This window comes from Rhincodon typus, chromosome 2 (genome assembly GCF_021869965.1).
Source record: "Rhincodon typus isolate 14 chromosome 2, sRhiTyp1.1, whole genome shotgun sequence".
Taxonomy (NCBI): domain Eukaryota; kingdom Metazoa; phylum Chordata; class Chondrichthyes; order Orectolobiformes; family Rhincodontidae; genus Rhincodon; species Rhincodon typus.
This window is the reverse complement of record NC_063333.1, coordinates 88783819-88802348: the sequence shown is the minus strand read 5'-3', so window position 1 is coordinate 88802348 and position 18530 is coordinate 88783819. Positions and strand designations below refer to the sequence as shown.

The 18530-nt window shown below is 39.3% G+C and overlaps 1 protein-coding gene across 2 annotated transcripts in view; it reads left to right on the top strand.

Moving 5' to 3' along the window:
• Positions 1-18530, top strand: part of LOC109913710 (zinc finger protein 385D) — a 360208-nt gene that overhangs the window by 285025 nt on the left and 56653 nt on the right. For both annotated transcript variants that reach the window (XM_048618223.1, XM_048618215.1), the window contains one exon: positions 16666-16828. In XM_048618223.1, the coding sequence (XP_048474180.1) occupies positions 16666-16828 (163 nt within the window). The remainder of the gene's footprint in view (positions 1-16665; positions 16829-18530) is intronic.

Sequence of the window (18530 nt, the reverse complement as noted above, 5' to 3'; positions counted from 1 at the left end):
CACACACACACACACACACACACACACACACACACACACAGTCAGGAACTGCGCAGGATAGTTCCAGACTGACAGTGCTAGATCAGATAATCAATAGTCTTTTAAATATGGCATGAGCATCAGTGATGCCAGTCAATTCTGGGATCTCTGCTGAGTGGTGAATTGCTCTAGGGATAGCACCTGGTAAGATGAGATGCAAATCAGACACCGTACTCACCATAAGAAATGCCAATTGATACAATGAGTTTGCTCAGATGTGGTGAGAAGACATACTTCTCCATCAAGCCCATCACAATGTACACTTAGTCAACAAACCATAGGATCATGCCTTGTATATATGTATGACCGCGCAGGCAAGAGTGACAGTGTAATAGGAATGCTGCCTGGCTGAATTCCATTTGTAGTTGTCGACCTCAGGTTAATGCCAGTAAGTTTCCATCCCATTTCCCTTGTGCAAAGTTCCAGGACCCAGAGTTCACAAATCCAACACTGTTGATCTTTACAAACTACTAATAGTGCTTAAAGATTTTTTTGTGGCAAAGGTCTATTAGCACATTTTAGGAAGGAAGTTGCCTTTATTAATGATATAAACAAAAAAATGTTCATTGCCACTTTGCAGATATTAACCAATTATTAATGTTCAATCATCAATTGTTGGTTCATACTCCCTTATCATTCCACTGGACAGAGGAAAATACAACCCTAAAGGGTTAAAGACTAGTTTATAACATGTGATATTCCTATTACTGCTCTTAGTCATGAAGAAAGAATTACTAAATATAACAATTTGTCTTGTTCTTTTTGGCAAATTGATCCCTGGCAGTAACCAGCCAACCTTGAAAGTAATTAGCACCTGCACAAAGTATGACCACTGGAAAGTTCCCAAATCATCAATCAAAGCAAAAATCGTATTTATTTTCATTTTAGAAAATCTGGGCCTTTGCTTAGGATATAATTAGATTCCTTCTTGATTGAAGGACAGCCAAAAATTATCATTTATAAAAATGATGTTGGTTTTTGTTCCTTTGTGGAACCTTGTATTTGCAATAACTAGCAAAGCATGTAGGAGAATTAGGTTCTCAACTAAAATAAAGTAACATTCATCTGGATGGTCCGTTATTGTTCGTGCATGGTTATAGCTGACTGCTCTTTGATACCATAGAAAGGACACTAACACTGATGGTATCACTGATACTCTGCGTGGAATATTAAACATAGCTGGAACAACAGAAAACTTTGCCCCCTTACAGGTTTAGTGGTGCAGTGTGACAATTATTCATAGAAACTAAGTAAGACTCAGAAATAAGCACTGGTTTGTGCAGAGGGAGGGGGCTGGACTGAACCACTCCTTAAGACCGTAACAAAAAGGAACAGGAGTAGGCCATTTGGCACTTCGTGCTTGCTCCAACATTAAATAGGATCATAGCTGATCCAACACTCCTCACGTCCACTTACAGGAGTGAGAGCCGGCAGCAGTTTGGGAACTCGGTTGTTGCTGGAATGGGTTTCACTTTAACTCAGCCATGGTAGTAACGTCCTTCCTCCAGATTTCCTCACCAATCACAGAGTGATTGTACCAATCCAGGCTTCAGACTCCTGTATGCATCCATTGAAGGATTCATAGTTGAAGTGACTCCAACAGGGAACAGAGTGACTGAATTCTAGATTGATTCCTTAGGTTTCAGCAACCAGAAGAAAAGGAGTGCAGCGTGGCTAGGCTCACCTCACCCCTTCTTGGTTTTCTAACTGTTTCAAGGCCTGTTGTGCAAGTCTGCAGTGAAGTGTGTTTTACTGTCGTACAGTCTAAGAGGCTGCAGGCATCGGTGGAATAGTAGACACAGTGCATAACAGGATTGTGGACCCTTTCATCTGAATACAATGCCACAAGTAGTCCAATGAACTCATTAGGACTGGAACGGATGGGACTGTGCCACTTTCAGTTGTCAATCCACACTCTCTGACCTTCCCCACAATTTCCTGCACAGCACAAATCAGCCCAATGCATTGTGCAGGAGAGTCATTCATTCCTTTCGCTCGAGGTACCTCTCCACAGCTCCACCTCAACAATCCAAACTCACAATTACTCATTTCATTCTTACAGTCACCCTTCATAAGTGTTGTCATTCTGTCCTCTTTACATGATACATTTCACATTTATATTCACTTACAAAAGAGCACGTAACCCCAAGTAGAGAGACCTATCACCCTAACTGTGGTTGAAGAGATGGCGATGAAAATTGAGAGGGTGTTTGAATAATTGATCATTGGAGGCAGAGACAGGGAGTTTCCATGATGCCTGTTGACAAAATTAGACATTTTCTAGTCACATGCTAGATAACAATCACTGTTGCCAACATACTGTGATCAATTGAAATGTGAATATCTGTGCAAAGATTACATTTTACCCTTTCTCCATGTCATTGCTAACACACATCTTGCATTGTCTGTTCTGTTATGACGCATAAGCTGGAACAGGAGGAGGCTGAGGAATCCTCAGAAGAGGTTTCTGACTGTGAGGAAGCACCATTAAGACACACGTGCACCCTCACCTACTCGCTAGTTCACGCGTATGGATGCGAGGTCTCCCTAGGTTGTTATACGGTGAGATCCACATCATAAGTGGATATGAACCGCGGACTAGTACACTAGTGGAGAGGACCCCTTGTAGGGCACAAGCTGTGCTCAGCTGGGCACAGATACCAAATCTCAGGTATTTACAAGGAGGACAATTCTGGACCAGCAAGAGATAATGTTAAGTTTCTGTGAGCAAATCTAGAGGCAATGCAAATTATTGGATAGAGATTTAAGAACTCTCATTTTAGCGTGAGTGTGGCCATAATGGCTCAGACCTTGCCACTGATGTCCACCTCTATGAAGAGCGTGTCATGGAGCATGGCAGATGGAGGTTAGTTTAGCAAAATGTGACGTGCTGCATTTTGGAAAAGCAAATTAGGGCAAGATGTATGCACGTAATGTTGGGGTCCTGGGGAATGTTGCTTAACAAAGAAACCTTGGAGTGCAGGTTTATAGTTCCTTGAAAGTGCAGTCGCAGGCAGACAGGATAGTGAAGAAGGTGTTTGGTATGCTTGCCTTTATTGGTCAGTACATTGGAGGTCATGTTGTGGCCGTACAGGACGTTGGTTAGACCACTTTCGGAATACTGAGTTCATTCCTAGTCTCCCTGCTATAGGAAAGATGTTGTGAAACTTGAAAGGGTTCAGAAAAGATTTACAAGGATATTGCCAGGGTTGGAAGGTTTGAGCCACAGGGAGACGCTGAAGAGGCTGGGGCTGTTTTCCCAGGAGCATCGGAGGCTGGGGGGACCTTATAGAGATTTATAAAATCATGAAGGGCATGGATAGAGTGAATAGACAAGGTCTTTTCCCTGGGGTGGAAGTGTCCAGAACAGGAGGGCATAGGTTTAAGGTGAGAGGGGTAAGATTTTAAAAGGGACTGAAGGGGCAACTTTTTCCACACAGAGGGTGGTGTGCATATGAAACAAGCTGCCAGAGGAAGTGGTGGAGGCGAGTAGATTCACAACATTTAAAAGGCATCTGGATGGGTATATGATTAGGAAGGGTTTAGAGGGATATGGGCCAAATGCTGGTAAATTGGACTAGATTAATTTAGAATATCTGGTCAGTATGGACAAGTTTGACCAAAGAGTTTGTTTCCATGCTGTACAGCTCTATGACTCTATCTGTTGCCTGCTGCATCTGAGTGCATGTTGCACACTCAGTCAACACAAAGGATTGAGAAGGGTTTTGCTTTGGCTGTTCAGAACTCCACTGAAATGCAGCAAGATGCTTTCCAGTTCTTGACCAAAAAGGAATTGTGGGAAGAACCTTCAGAGGGAAGATGGAGAAAAGGCACGTGGAAGTTGAGATCCTGTTTAAGGTGCTTCCTCTTCTCATCTTTTTTTCCTCTTCCCCTTAGCCAGAGTCCAACGTGCTACTCTTGCCCCAGTAATTGAGCCTGTCCCTGAATAGGTGCAAATGGTACAGTCTTCGTGGAGTGACTTCAGGCAACAGCACATGGGAGAAATAAGTAAAGAAAAAAAAAAAGTCTTCACTTGGGTGATTATAACAATGTCACAATCTCAATGTCTTGGAAAATGGAAATGATTCATGCAATTAACTTCAAGTTGAATTTCTCCAAATATTTCTGTTCTTGTCTTCTGCTCTCGAAATGGCAATTAGCCTTCAGGAGAATAGAATGACCAGAGTAAATGATGAGTAAAGGTTGTGAATGGGTTGGAGGTATTATTGGCTTTTGGAATGATTTATGTTGAGAGGTTGGGAAAGGGGGATTAGATTGCTCCATTTAACTTCACACACTTGTGTTCTCTGAACTGTTCCTGGGTAGTTCCATCACATGCTTCTTTGACAGACAGTAAGAGGCTGCAGGAACCCCAGTCAAATCATGCTCCTATATTTCGTCCATAGATGCAAGTTGATGATCACTTTCTTCCTCCCCAAGTTCCAGTTCTCTCTGCAGAGCTGGTACATTCTGAACAGTGACTTCAGATCTGTCCTGACATTTGAATCACATTTCCAGCAACCCATTGGCTTGTGTAACCTTCCAAAATGTTGGAAATTACTTGTAATTCAGAGAAAGCACACTCTGAGGACAAATGCTGTGAACATTTCACCGCAGCAAGGAACCAACAGCCTATTTTGGTCTTCAAATGTTTTCCAGCCTGTCAGTCTTATTGATCAATGACTCCCCATTGTGCCCACCCCTTGTTAACCCTGATGAATGTCACACAGCTCTGGAAACCCACGCACTCGCTTTTAAAGCAAAATGCTGGGCTAAATTCAGCACTAATTGCCTCTTTGGATATTCAAATAACAGAACTGACATTTCCACAGAATTCCAATTCGCCTCCAAATGAGCCTTAATAAGAGTGAATGTAATTTTGCTCAGCTTCCAACTCATCTATGCTGGTGCAAAAGATGCTACGATGCCTAATTGTCATCAGTCTAGCAAGGCGAATATAGGAAAGGCTCCTGTACCTGGATCTGTTGAAAAACCGCTGTGCAACATTATTGGATAGGGTAGGGTCAGTTTCATTTATGAGGGTGTACTATGATTTGCCATAATGTGTGCAAGAATATTTCAAATGCTGTTATTACATTATATTTTATCCTTAGAAAGTGCAGCAACTAATGGCGTATGTCAGCAATGTTCAAAATTCCATTATTTAGATTCAGTGAGTTAGGACAGAGTTTAATTATTTATCTACCATACTTGAAATAATCAAGCATGTGTTGCCATAGAGACTGAATAAAGAATTACCTTCAAATGATATTTGACACTTTCTAGTGATTTTATTGTTGCTGCTTCTTTTAACCCCTGCCCTTGCTCCACTTTTTTTGGAGCTTTCTCTCATGTGACTGGTTTTCATTTTGAAACCTTTATAAGTATGACTGGAGGAACTTCTTAAAGTTTCATTTTCTCATGATCTATCTATTTCTTAAATTTTAATCAAGCAAGGTAGAAATGAAGGGCCAGAAATTGCTCAGATGATAGTGATGCCTTAAAAAACACTCATCATTATGAAGAGATAGCAAGAACTGCAGATGCTGGAGTCAGAGGTAACACAGTATGGAGCTGGAGAAGCACAGCAGGCCAGGCAGCATCAGAGGAGCAGGAAGGTTGATGTTTTGGGTCGGGATCTCCATACTGTGTTATCATCATTATCAATTTGTTTTAAAAAATCCAGATGTTTAAAGAGTAACAGACATTTGCCACAAGTATTGAGCCTTTCTTAATTTTCTGACAAAATATTGTTATTCCATCATTAGCCTTGTCAATGTCAATAAAAGTTCCTTTGCAATATAGATTGTTCTTATTGCAACCATTTACGGTTGATAACCAATGACAGAGAGGATTCTGGGATGACATTTGGAAGCCGGGAAAAGGAAGAATGAAGGTATCCAACTAATTGGAAAATTATTTTTTTCTGAACTTATAATTTGCCGTGGCTTTGTTTTTTATACCATCTACATTCAAGGTAAATTGCAGGTTGCATTAGATGGCACCATAACTATATGCTGGTAGGAAGCCAATATCTGGCTGCTTGATAGAATATTCTGTACAGTTTGTGTACTTTAATCACTAATAATTCATCACATCTAGTACCTATTTCCTGTCTGAACATCTCAGTTTCTGCCTGGTGCTGATTAAAAGCACCAATATGTATCATGGAAGAAAAAAGAATAAGGAATTGGGATTAAGCTGATGGACCAGCTGTGGATAATGGAATCGTTTGGATCCTCGGAATGAATCCCCTGTCTAAAAGATATTTACAGGAAAATTGGGATGCTAATAGCAAAGCACGGTGGCTCAGTGGTTAGCACTGCTGCCTCACAGCACCAGGGACCCAAGTTCAATTCCACCCTTGGGTGACTGTCTGCGTGGAGTTTGAACATTCTCCCCGTGTCTGCGTGGGTTTCCTCCCGGTGCTCTGGTGTCCTCCGACAGTCCAAAGATGTGCTGGGTAGGTAGATTGGCCATGCTTAATTGCCCATAATGTTCAGGGATATGTAGATTAGGTGGGTTATAGGGGGATGGGTCTGGGTGGGATGCTCTGAGGGTTGGTGTGGACTTGCTGGGCTGAAAGACCTGTTTCCACACTGTAGGGATTCTATGATGATGATGATGATGACAACATGTAAACCCGCCTCTGCACAGATATCATGTACCCAGTGGATGGATGTACATGTGACAGGTTTACACAAGAATGCCTTCAATTCAGTGTCAGGAGACACACTGTAAACTTCAACAATGGTTTCATAAAATGTAGAGAATTGCTCATTCAAATGAAAATTAGATTCATTTCTGCCACTCATTTTGGGTTGCACAACTCTATCTTGCTGAAGATGACATTCCTCCTGCTCAATATTCTCATCTGAAGACATTCAACATCTATCTTTTGCTGCTCTAGATGTGCAGGACCCAGCACACTCTGTCAACATTATCTCTTGAGCCCTGTCAACTATTGTGTAGCACTGGCCTCCAGGTCGACATCAAAGCATTGGTGATCATCGAAGATTCCCCTGTTACAGAAATCTGTACTTCCTAATGCACTATGGTCTCCAAAACGTTTATGTTGAGATGTACCCCCATCATCTTTATTTTCCCCTCTGCATCCCAGCATGCTGCCTCCAAACCCCACAACTGACTTCCTCAATTTACCTACCGGAGCAATGGGCCGTGTTAACCCACCTTGATTGTTAGTGAACACACCGTTAGGATTGACGGTGGCCCATATTCCTGACTGACTTCAAAGGACAGTCTTAACTGATGAGTGACCTGACCCCTGATAGATCTCCATGCAGCTGATTTCCTGCTAATCCAAGGACTGCTGACACATGGACTTGCCAGACTGGTGGCCTAATCCCGGGACAGTAATGATATGGAACTGCCTCACGAGGCTGAATGACCCCATCCAAGTCTCTGTGATCAAATGATGTCCTGACTGATGAGAGCCCCCCTTGACTTAACTGAGGAGTAATCCTTTTAGACTTTGAGACAGGACCATTTGGTTGAACCGCACATTGTGTGTTTGCTGCATGAGCTTATTGACACATTATGTGAGTGTGACATTGACGTAGCACGTTGCCATACAACAAAATGTCCACTCCTTGACTGATCACTGCTGGCAACCAGGACGAATCTGCACTAAAAATTAAAAGGCAAAACAAAAGTATAGTGAGGCTGTAGAAGTGTAGAATTGTAAAAAACTTGAAGCAGGAGTAGGCCATTGAGCCCTTCAATTCTGCTGTACCATTTAATATGGCGATAGCTGATTCTGTATCTCACTGCCATATTCCTGTTCTCCCTCCATATCCTTTGATATCTTTAAAATTTGAAATGTTACCTGTAATCTTTCCTGAATATGTTCAGTGACTTTTTCTCCGCCGCCTTCTGTGGTAGAGAATTTCACGGGTTCACTATACTTTGATTGAAAGCATATTGCCTCATCTCACTCCTAAATAGTCTACCCCGCATCTTGAGACTGTGTCCCCTGGTTCTAGACTCCATAATCAGGGAAACATCCACCCTACATTTAGTCTTTCCAGTGTTGTTAGGATATATAAGTTTGAATAACATCCTCTCCCATCCTTCTAAACTCTTGTGAATATAGGCACAGTCAAATTAACCTCTCTTCATTGAACAGTCTTGTCATCTCCAATATGAGCCCAGTGAACTTCTACTACACTGCCTCTTTGGTAGGAAAACCAAATGTGCACACACCACTCCAAGTGTGATTTCACCAAGGTCTGTATAACTGCACAAAGACATCCCTACTTTGAAACTCAAATCCTCTCGCAATGAAGGCCAAACACCATCTACGTTCACATTTGCTTGCAACACCTGTCTGACTACTTTCATTGACGGCTTACAAGATACCTAGATCATAGAAACATGGCTGATCTTTGAACTCGACAGCCTGTCCCTGCTTTTCCCCTATACCCTTTGATCCCTTTAACTCCAAGTGCTACATCCAACTCCTTGAAATCATTCACTGTTTTGGCCTCAACTACTTTCTGTGTTAGTGAAATCCATAGGCCCACCACTCTCTGGATGAAGAAATTTCTCATCATCTCAATCCTAAATTGTTTACCCTGTATCCTTAGACTCTGACCCCTGCTTCTGGTCTCCCCCATCATCAGAAGCATCCTTCCTGCATCTGTCCTGTTAGAATTTTATAGGTTTCTATGAGATATCCCCCTCATTCCTCCAAACTCCAGTGAATATAACCCTAATCGATTCAACGTCTCCCATACGTCAGTCCCACCATCCCAGGAGTCAGACTGGTAAATCTTTGCTTCCTCTGTAGCAAGAATATCCTTCCTCAGATAAGGAGACCAAAACTGCACACAATCCAGCTCTTACCATGGCCCTGTATAATGCAGTAAGACATCCTGCTCCTGCACCTGAATCCTGTCAGAATAAAGGCCAACATACCATTTGTCTTCTTTACTGCTCGCTGCAGCTGCATACTTAACTTCAGTGACTGGTGTATAAGGACACCCAGGTCTTATTCCCCTTTCTCAATACATCCACATTGCCCAAACTATTATCCTTTAAATGCTCTTCTGTTTTTCCCACTGAAGTATATAACTTCAAACTGAGGTATGTTGTACTGTATCTGCCATTTGTTTACCCACTCACTCATCTTGTCTAAATCACCTTGCATCCTCCTCACAACTCACAGTCCTTCCCAGTTCAGTGTCATCAGTAAACATGGAAATAATGCATTTAATTTCCTCATTTAGGTCCTTTATGTATATATTATTAATAGCTAGGGCCCAAGCACTTATCCTTGTAGCACCCCACTAGTCACTGCCTGCCACATTAAAAATACACGTTTATTCCAACTCTCATTAACAATTGTGAACAGTTTTTATTGTAAAATGTCTGAATGATCCCTCAAGAGTGCCGGGCTGGATGGGAAAATGGTGGTAAGAATCCAATATTTGTGGTGGCAACTCAAGATGATGCTTCAACCTTTCTAATATCTAGCTTGAAGAAGTTGTGGCATTTAACCTTGAACATCTAGTCTGAGTGCACTAAAGAGTTGAGGAAGAGCCGGCTGTTATTAATGCACTTGGGGAGGGATTGACTTAATGCCTCAGGATGATTACATCAAGGAGCAGCATGTGTATGAGACAGAATAGCTACAAAGGCTAAATTATTGAGACATTCCAGGTGAAGATGTAGGGAATAGAAGAGAAATCATCTCTAGAAATCTTGGCTATGTTTGGAAAAGGCAGTCATTTAATTGTATAAGATTAATACCTCAAAGCTGGACAACTAATGCAGGTCATTGAAAGACAATAGTATGATTAACCATCTTGAATGCTGCAGAAATCTCAAAGATATGAGGATGAATAAGGAGTCAAATGCGTGAATGTGATTCGTGACTTTCACTTGGTCTATTGTAGTGGTATTGGAAAAGTTTAAAAAGGAGAAGTCAAGCTAGAGTGATTCAAACAGAAAGTTAGAAGAAAGATCAGCATTGAGCTGGGAGACAGTAACCACATTCAGTGACCTTGGGGAGGAAAGTTGTATTGACAGTAGGACAGTAATTGTTGATTCAGGGTGTTTTATTTTTCTATGAGGATGATAATGATATTTTGGAAGGAAAGAGGGCAGCACCTGAAAAACTGAAATGATTGAAAAGGCAATGTTAATGTCAATGAAGCAGTGCTAGAATCATAAGCATCAGTTAGCGCTCAGCTGGCTAGATGGCTGGTTTGTGATGCAGAGTGATGCCAACAGGATGGGTTCAATTCCTGCACTGGCTGAGGTTGTGAATCTTTTCTGTACCATGTCGTGTACTTTCACCCTTTAAAGTGTGGCACCCCCAGAACTGAATGCAGGAGCCTAGTTGAGGTGTGTCTAACATAACTTCCTTACTTTTGTATTCAGTACACTTATTCATAAAGATCAGGATGATGTATATGCTCAATTACTGCCTCAGCCTGCCCTGCCCACATGAAGGACTTTGCTCCTCAACATCTCTCCTCACTTGCAGTTTGGTGACCCTTAGATTAAACAACTATTAGTTGTCTCTCTCTAATGACTCTGGTGTACTTTGACAACTTTATCTCACTTTTGTACATAACCTATAATGACTTTATAGAGAACTGACACAATAAACAATGCTGTGCAACTATTAACAAGAAACATCAAACCAGAAAACAACAAAAAAATTTGTAACAGCAGAAATCCAAACAAAAGCAGAAAATTGTGGAAACACTGAGCAATTAGCCGTGGAGAGATCAAAAAGGTTTATAGTTCATGGGCAGATCCTTAATCTGAACTTTCTTAGATAAGGAAGTCAACACATCAAGGCATTTGTTGAAACAGGTTATTCCTTACACAAATCAAATGTGAGGTTGTATTTGGTATATTCTGAGAAGTTGTAAATGTTGTAAGTGTAGCAATTCGGTTATTTTGATGCCTAAGGCTTTAAACTGTGAAAGGCTATTTTACTTTCTGAAATTTGTCATTGGAAGAATGACCAACAAGAAACATTACTGAATTTGTTTCCAATGCTAGGATATGGATTTTAGTTTGTGAGTACACAGACAGAAGATTGGAAAACCAGTGAATAATCAAGATCAAGCTTGTCAAGTTGGACATTGTTTTGCACTCAAAGTTATTAATCTGCATAGAACACATTTCCAGAATAAGTGATTATAACTGAACTGGTCCTGGGAAAGTGAGAAGTGTACTACTGGGGTGGGCATCACCTAATTAGTTGGGACCAGTATCCTGGCAAGTCACAACACCAGTCCTGAAGAGATGGCTTTCAGTGAAATAGTGGGAAGAGGGATCAAGGGAGATTTGCAACATTAAAGCAAAAAGACAAATCAATAGCATAGGATCACAATACTGTATTGGTAACCAAGGTTGAGCCTACAACATAAATGTATGCCTGCAAATATGGTCAGAGTAGGAAAAAATGACTTTCATCGAATAGAGAGGAAGATGGATTTTGGGTGAAAGGAGTTTTTAAAAATCTGATGATAAAATTTGAGGCAATATAAATAAAGATACAATGAGTCACCTATGAAGTTGAATATAAAGTTTATCAGTAGTTATGCATCAAAGAGTAAGGTCAATACAAATAAAGGTACTAAAAAAACTGAAGTTATCTTATCTGATTGTGGAGAGCATCACAATAAGATAGGTAAACTAGTGGCACAAATAGATATAAATTATTTGTGTTTAATTACCATTATAGAGACGTGTTACAAGGTGACCAAGAACAGTAAATACATTTTCCAAGAAACTCAACATTTTAAACAGGCAGGCAGAATCTAAAAAGATGAGCTGTAGCCCTGATGCATAAAGGATGATATGAGGATATCAGTGAGAAAGTATATTGGCTCAGAAAATCAGAGAGTAAAATCCGTATGGATGTGAGACAGATGGTAGGCCAGTTAACACTGGTTATGCCATCAGACAGAACATTAAATAAGAAATTATTGGAACTTGTGAAAAAGATTTTAGAATAGTTGTGAGGACTTTAATCTTAACATAGACTAGGCTAATTAAATTAACAAAGATATTCTGGAAGACAAGTTCGTAGAATGATTTTGTAATAGTAGCAGTAATGGAGCTGCTAAGGATTATAGGGGATGAGGAAATGGCAAAGACAGACTTTGAATCCTGTGTGAAACTTTAGTCTACATACCTAGGGAATGCTATTTTCGCATTGGAGGCAGCACAGCAATGGTTCACAAGATTAGTCCCTGGGATGAGAGGATTTTTCTCATGATGAATGGCTGAGTAACTTAGGTCTGCATTCTCTGGAGTTTGGAAGAACGTGAGGTGATTTAATTGAAACGGTCAAGATATTGAGGGGTCTTCATGGAGTAAATATTAATAGGTTGTTTCCTCTGACTGGAAATTTGGAAGATGGAGGCACATTGACACAATGAGGTGGCTAATCATTTAGGATTGAGCTGAAGAAAAATTTCTTAACACAAAAAATTGTGACTCCTTGGAATTCTCTACCCCAGAGGTTTGTGTATATGCTATCATTGAATATATTCAAAGCTAAGATGTACAGATATTTGCTCTCCCAGCGGATCAAAGGATATAGGAACCAGGTAGGAAAATGTCGTTGAAGATCAGCTATGATTATATTGAATAGAAGAGCAGGCTTAAAGGTCTATCTGGTTGACCCCTGCATCTACTTCCTATGTTCTCACTTTGAGGTAGTGGATAGGTTATACAAACACATATTCAATCCAAGCTATGCTGCTATTTGCATGGTGAGTTATTACAATATTAGAATACTGTATCAAAAATGGGGATGGGAAATGAGTACAACTGTGAGCTTCCACCTTAAAGCCTTCTGGGTGCTCTAGGAAAAGAGAAGCTGAGAATCCCTGAGCCAAGAAATCACAGAGGTACAACAAGAGAATTCTCATAAAAAGCTACTCATGTTAATGATCCAATAACTTCATTGTTCATTTTTAGGTAACTCTGTAAAGACTATTACTGAATCATAGAATCCCTACAGTGTGAAAGCAGGCCATTCGACCCATCGAATCAACACTAACCCTCCAAAGAGCATCCCACCCTGACGTAGGTTTGGGCAACCCAGGAAGAGTCTAAGAGGCTGTGAATAGGTGGAAAACCTGCCTTAGACCTTTATTGCTGTGGTCAAAGTTTGAAAGTACAGATAAAAACATAAAACATCCCTTCTGCTTACTCCCCCTCACCCCCTCTACATGCCTCATTCTAGCCACCCCATGTACCAATTGTCCCGATTACGCTTTGGAACCCCAATGTCAACTCATACCCAGTAGCAATTGCCATTTGGTCTCCCACTCAATGTCAATTTACCTAGTAACCATCACGGGCAAAGAGGGTGATTATGTCGCTATTGGAAACAAAATCAGTCTCAATGATAATAAAAAAAATTGAGATCCTTTTGACCAATCCCTTATAAAAACAAAGATGTAACTAAAATGCTTAGCTCCTTACACAAAGTAATGTGTCTATTTAATAAGCAATTGGAGATGACCAACAAAATACTCACATGATAGATACCAAATTGTGAAGATGATAGTTTGGGAAATCAGTCATGCAGCTTATGTAAATGGGCACTTTGAAATGCCTGGCACTAAGTGTCCATTAATCTCCACACTTTTCTTTTTGAAAGTTGTGAGCCAGCTTTGGCAACCTCAGAGGATTTATGCACCTCTTAAGGACAAATATGCCTTCTCTCAATCTCAAAGGGTCCCTTACTTCCAATACAGTGTAACCTACCTCTCCCAAAGAGTGCCTTGCCTTCACCAATGGTGTGCCAGGAGCAGAGCCAAAAGAATGTCTTACTTCTCCACGAAGGGAAAAATATAAAATGTTCCTCCAGCCATCTACCTTTACACACCCCACACTCCATCTCGCAGCCACTCACATCCACACATCGCCAATACCCCATGCATGCCAACTCATTTAACTAAATGCTCTCCACTGATCCCCAGGGGCCCTCACATCCTCATGCCACCCTAGTCACTTCTACATATTGCCATGGTACTCCTGTGCGAACTTATTTACCACCATTTCTTTGTTCCCCTACAGCATCAACTGATCGAAAAATAGGAGCTAGAGTAGGGCATTCAGTCTTTCAAACCTGCTCTGCCATTCAATGGATTATGGCTGATCATCCTTTGATTGTTAGTGCCCTGTTCCTGCTTTCTTCCATAGCCTTTGATTCCTTCAGCTCTAAGAATTAGGTCTAATTCCTTTTTGAAATCCCTGAGTAATCTCAAGGGTTCATCCACTTTGGAGAGAAAAATATAGTGTTATTATTTAAAGCTTGATAGACCCCTGTCTATTGAGAAAGAACTCTTACTCATAAAACACATTTTGACACTTGATGACAGTCCTTGACAGTTTAAAACTTGTAGACAAATCTGGATACTTCTTGACAGTCCTTAACCAGGAATTGACCCATTAGAGAGTTTCAAAGCATTTATGTAAACTTAATAAAAATATTCTCCACTGTTATAAGTCCCAAAGAGCATCTGCAAATTCCTCAAAAGATTAACGATCCTCATCACCAAAGGCTTCCTGTCATCTCCTCTCCCAAAGGATGTCCTGGGACAATATCCACAAGGTAACCTTACTTCTCCAAAAGGGTACGCTGGCTATCCAAAAGAACTATATTGAAAACCAACCTGCTCTTACCTGGTATCATCTCCATACTCTGAGTTCCAGGCATCAGGGACTCAAAGATCTGAATTTAGTGGCGGCATCGGAAATGTGAGATGCTGGGTCTAGGTTCAGAATGTGGCATCCCCGTCTCCTTTCAGCATTTTCGTCATGACAGAGATTCCTTTCATCCTGGTGAAAATCAGGGCCCATGCCAACATTCAAGATTAGACAGAATTTGTGAATGAAAAGAAAGAGATCAAAGGGTTAAGGGAACAGGGAGTAACAGTAATCGCGATGTTTTGCTCACATGGCGGACAAAGGACTAGCATGCGGACTTGTTATATTGAATAGCCCGTTTCTATGTTCTTACTTTTTGTAAGCACAGTTTCAGGAATGAGGTAACGGCTGTCCTATTTAATTGCAGAACATTAGTTTGAAATTAGTTAATGTCACCTCCAACAATAAACTCAGAAAATTAAAACTTGTGCAATATTAAGTTTTTGAAAGAGATATGCAAAACAGTTGCAAAATTAACTTTAATAACCGGTTTGATTTTGAGCATATTGCTCTGAAGAATGCAATGTTTCCTCTGTACTCTAGCATGTACTCTAGCAAAGCAGACATTCGCAAGAGAATTCAGACCATCAACAATTACATCTAGCAAGATTTGATACAAACTGGCACTTTTTATTAAGTCTGTTTATTAATAAGAAAAATAATTTTAAAATCAGCAAATTCTTCCATGTACATATTGACAAAAGATATTTTTAACTTTGCATATGAATAGCTAATGGGTGGTAATAGATCATTAGTGCATCATTATACTCATTTCTTGTATTATGTAGTTTTCACACCCCAATACACCAAAATCTTAAGATTCTTTCTCATTTTAAATTATTATGCCTGAAGAGAGATGATTTATTTCTCAAAACAAATTCTTATTGAATTTGTTTATGGAGAAGGGACCATTACAATTAGGGGGTTGTTTACTTTATTTGGCTGGACGGCTGGCTTACAATGTAGAGTAATGACAACAGTGCGATCTGAATTCCAACACTGGCTGAGGTTACCATCAAAGAGTCTCATTGTCAACCTCTCTCCTCAACTGAGGCTTGGTGACCCTCAGGTTAGACCACCACTAGTTACCGCTGTCTAATGACAGAGCAGTCCCATAATCTTGTAAGACTATGCAGCTTTAGCTTTTTACCAGTACAATATACATTACTTGACGTTGCTAATTCAAGACAATTATTACAGACTGCAATTGGTGTTACTAGTATTGATATGCCTAGCTCCATTATGGATGAATTAACTTTAAATAATATTTGTTTTTGTTTTGATCTATTGCATTTAACAGGACTCTATACTTAATAACAATAATAAGGTCTATCATACAAATGGTTCCTGTAAGACTAACTTAGACTTAAGATGTGAATCTTTGAATATGTATATATAATTCCAACCAGTATCACTTCTCATTTCTCAGCTGCTACCATAAATCAGCTTAGTTAACTATCCTTCAGGAGCCAAAGCACTGTGGCACCTTGTGTGTCTCTATTTAGATTACAAAGAACATGTTTAATACCATTTTGATATCTTAAGGCATGTCAGCCTATATGTTTTGTAATTTATAGTGGTAGCTCATAGTGTTTCTCTTGATGTTTCATGTCATTTTTTTCTTGTATTAGTTAAAACACATGTGCTTTTGTTCTGTGTTCCTTTTATTTTCCGTTCTGATGACCACTAACACTGTCGAAAAAGTTCTTTCAATAAGGGCACCTGTTGTTAGCTAAACTGAGATGTGAGTGCTTTTGTACTGAGCAATGGTCATGACATTCTTGCTTATAATTGTGGACATTAGTAATCATGGAACGTGGTGCCCATTATTGAAAGTTGTTCTGTATTTTCACTAATACAGAGAATGACAGTTAAGAAATGAGCCTGATTGCATGGTTCATTTGTTCTCCTTTGTAGAGCCAAGCCGGGGCACACTACAAAGGCACTAAACATGCCAAGAAGCTCAAAGCACTGGAGGCCATGAAAAATAAGCAGAAAACTGTTACTACCAAGGACAGCGTAAAGACCACCTTCACTTCCATCACAACCACCACCATCACTGCCAGCTCTGACAAAGCAGGTTAAGAGATATCTTTGTTCCTTTTCATTTTTGTTCTTGTCTTTAATTGCTTAGGTTTCGAAAAAGAAAAGATATATTTATCTATTTTTATTATAGGTAGTTTCAAAAATTAAATGTTTGTTTGATTCAGTATCTGTTTAAAACTTTTTTATGATTTTTCACTTCCCGATACGTCTCTGATTTTAGTGGGATGTGGAAACTTTCTTTTGATGCCTTTAGTGCTCAGTAATTTAACTGACCCACTTGTACTTAAAACACTTGTGTGAATGTAAATTAGTGGATGGTGTGCCTTGAGCGGACTTATATTTTATAGTCTATATGTGGTGGGCATAAGGTGGTAAGTGCTTGTTCTTTTTTTAAAAAAAATGGTCTGACCAATTGGTAGCAGATTCAAACTTGGAGTCCTAACTACTTTCAATCATGTTGTACTGAAAAACCCTGGGAATTAAAATATGGTGCAGGGCATAATGACCTCAAGGATGTAAATTCTAAAATTCAAAGTTATTTAATAAAATATTAAAGTTTAAAATGCAATACACCTAAGCGAAATATAAAACATTATCTTGATTTTTCTGTCATGAAGTGACAGTGGTACTAATATTTGTGATATTAATATAAACATTTAAAATAAATGGGCAAATTTCCCTGTTGAAACTGTTGCCATAGAAATGCCATAAATATTTAAGTTTTCATGTGCTATAATTGTATCATCAACATAATTTTAAAATTGTAAAAGTCTTGTATTTAAATATATTAACAAAGTCATAATGTAAATTAGAAAGGTAGCATACTGATTTGTGAGTTACATGGTCCCATATACAAAATATAACAGCAATGTGGATAATCAAAGGAGATAGCAACAAATAATAATTGACATTCTAATCCAGGCTGTCTTCATTGAGAGATATCTGGACCACTCAATTTCTTGGCATAAAGGGAAATCATCATTAATTGAGGGCATGCCAGTGACTTCAACTCCTTATTACTTTCAACTTCTGCAGAATATTTTTTCAAGTACAATAGGTTTTGATGATGTAGTGGTAAAAGCCATACCCAGCTTATTGCAGCTGAAAGCAGAAGTGAGCATTAGAAACAAAATGCATTATTTAACACAAAAACAAAAGGCATAATTTAGAGATTTGTAGCAAAATTATTATTTCATTAGAAAATGGTTTTGGTAGAGCAAACTCAAAAAGCACACATGAAGATAAATAGATAAATCTACCACTTTATTTACAATTAAGATATATTGGAGTAGTTTTGAAACCTTGCCCTATTTATGAGTTTTAAAATTTCTAAAATATTGTAAATATTGGTCTAAAATTTGCATGAGAGGAAATGTCCATCGCCATTAATAATTTTCCAAAATCTAGTTGCACATAAGAATTTTTAGTATACAATTGTATATCTAAATACACATTTAAGCTATTATCCTTTAACATTTATGTTCAATTATGAGAAATTAAAATTGATGGACAAATTGAGTGAATATAAAGGATACATTTCTTTGTTTTGTCTTTTTATTTCCCCCTTCTCTTCCATTCATCCTCTGTGTGTTCTTAAGTTGTCATTCTTGCTTATGCTCGATCTGAGATGTAGGTTGATGAATGTAGGTTTCTCGATTGTCATCGTAATTTTAGTCTGGTGCAGCCATTTGAACCCTACAAACATGACAGCATTACAATAATGACAGTCACTAATA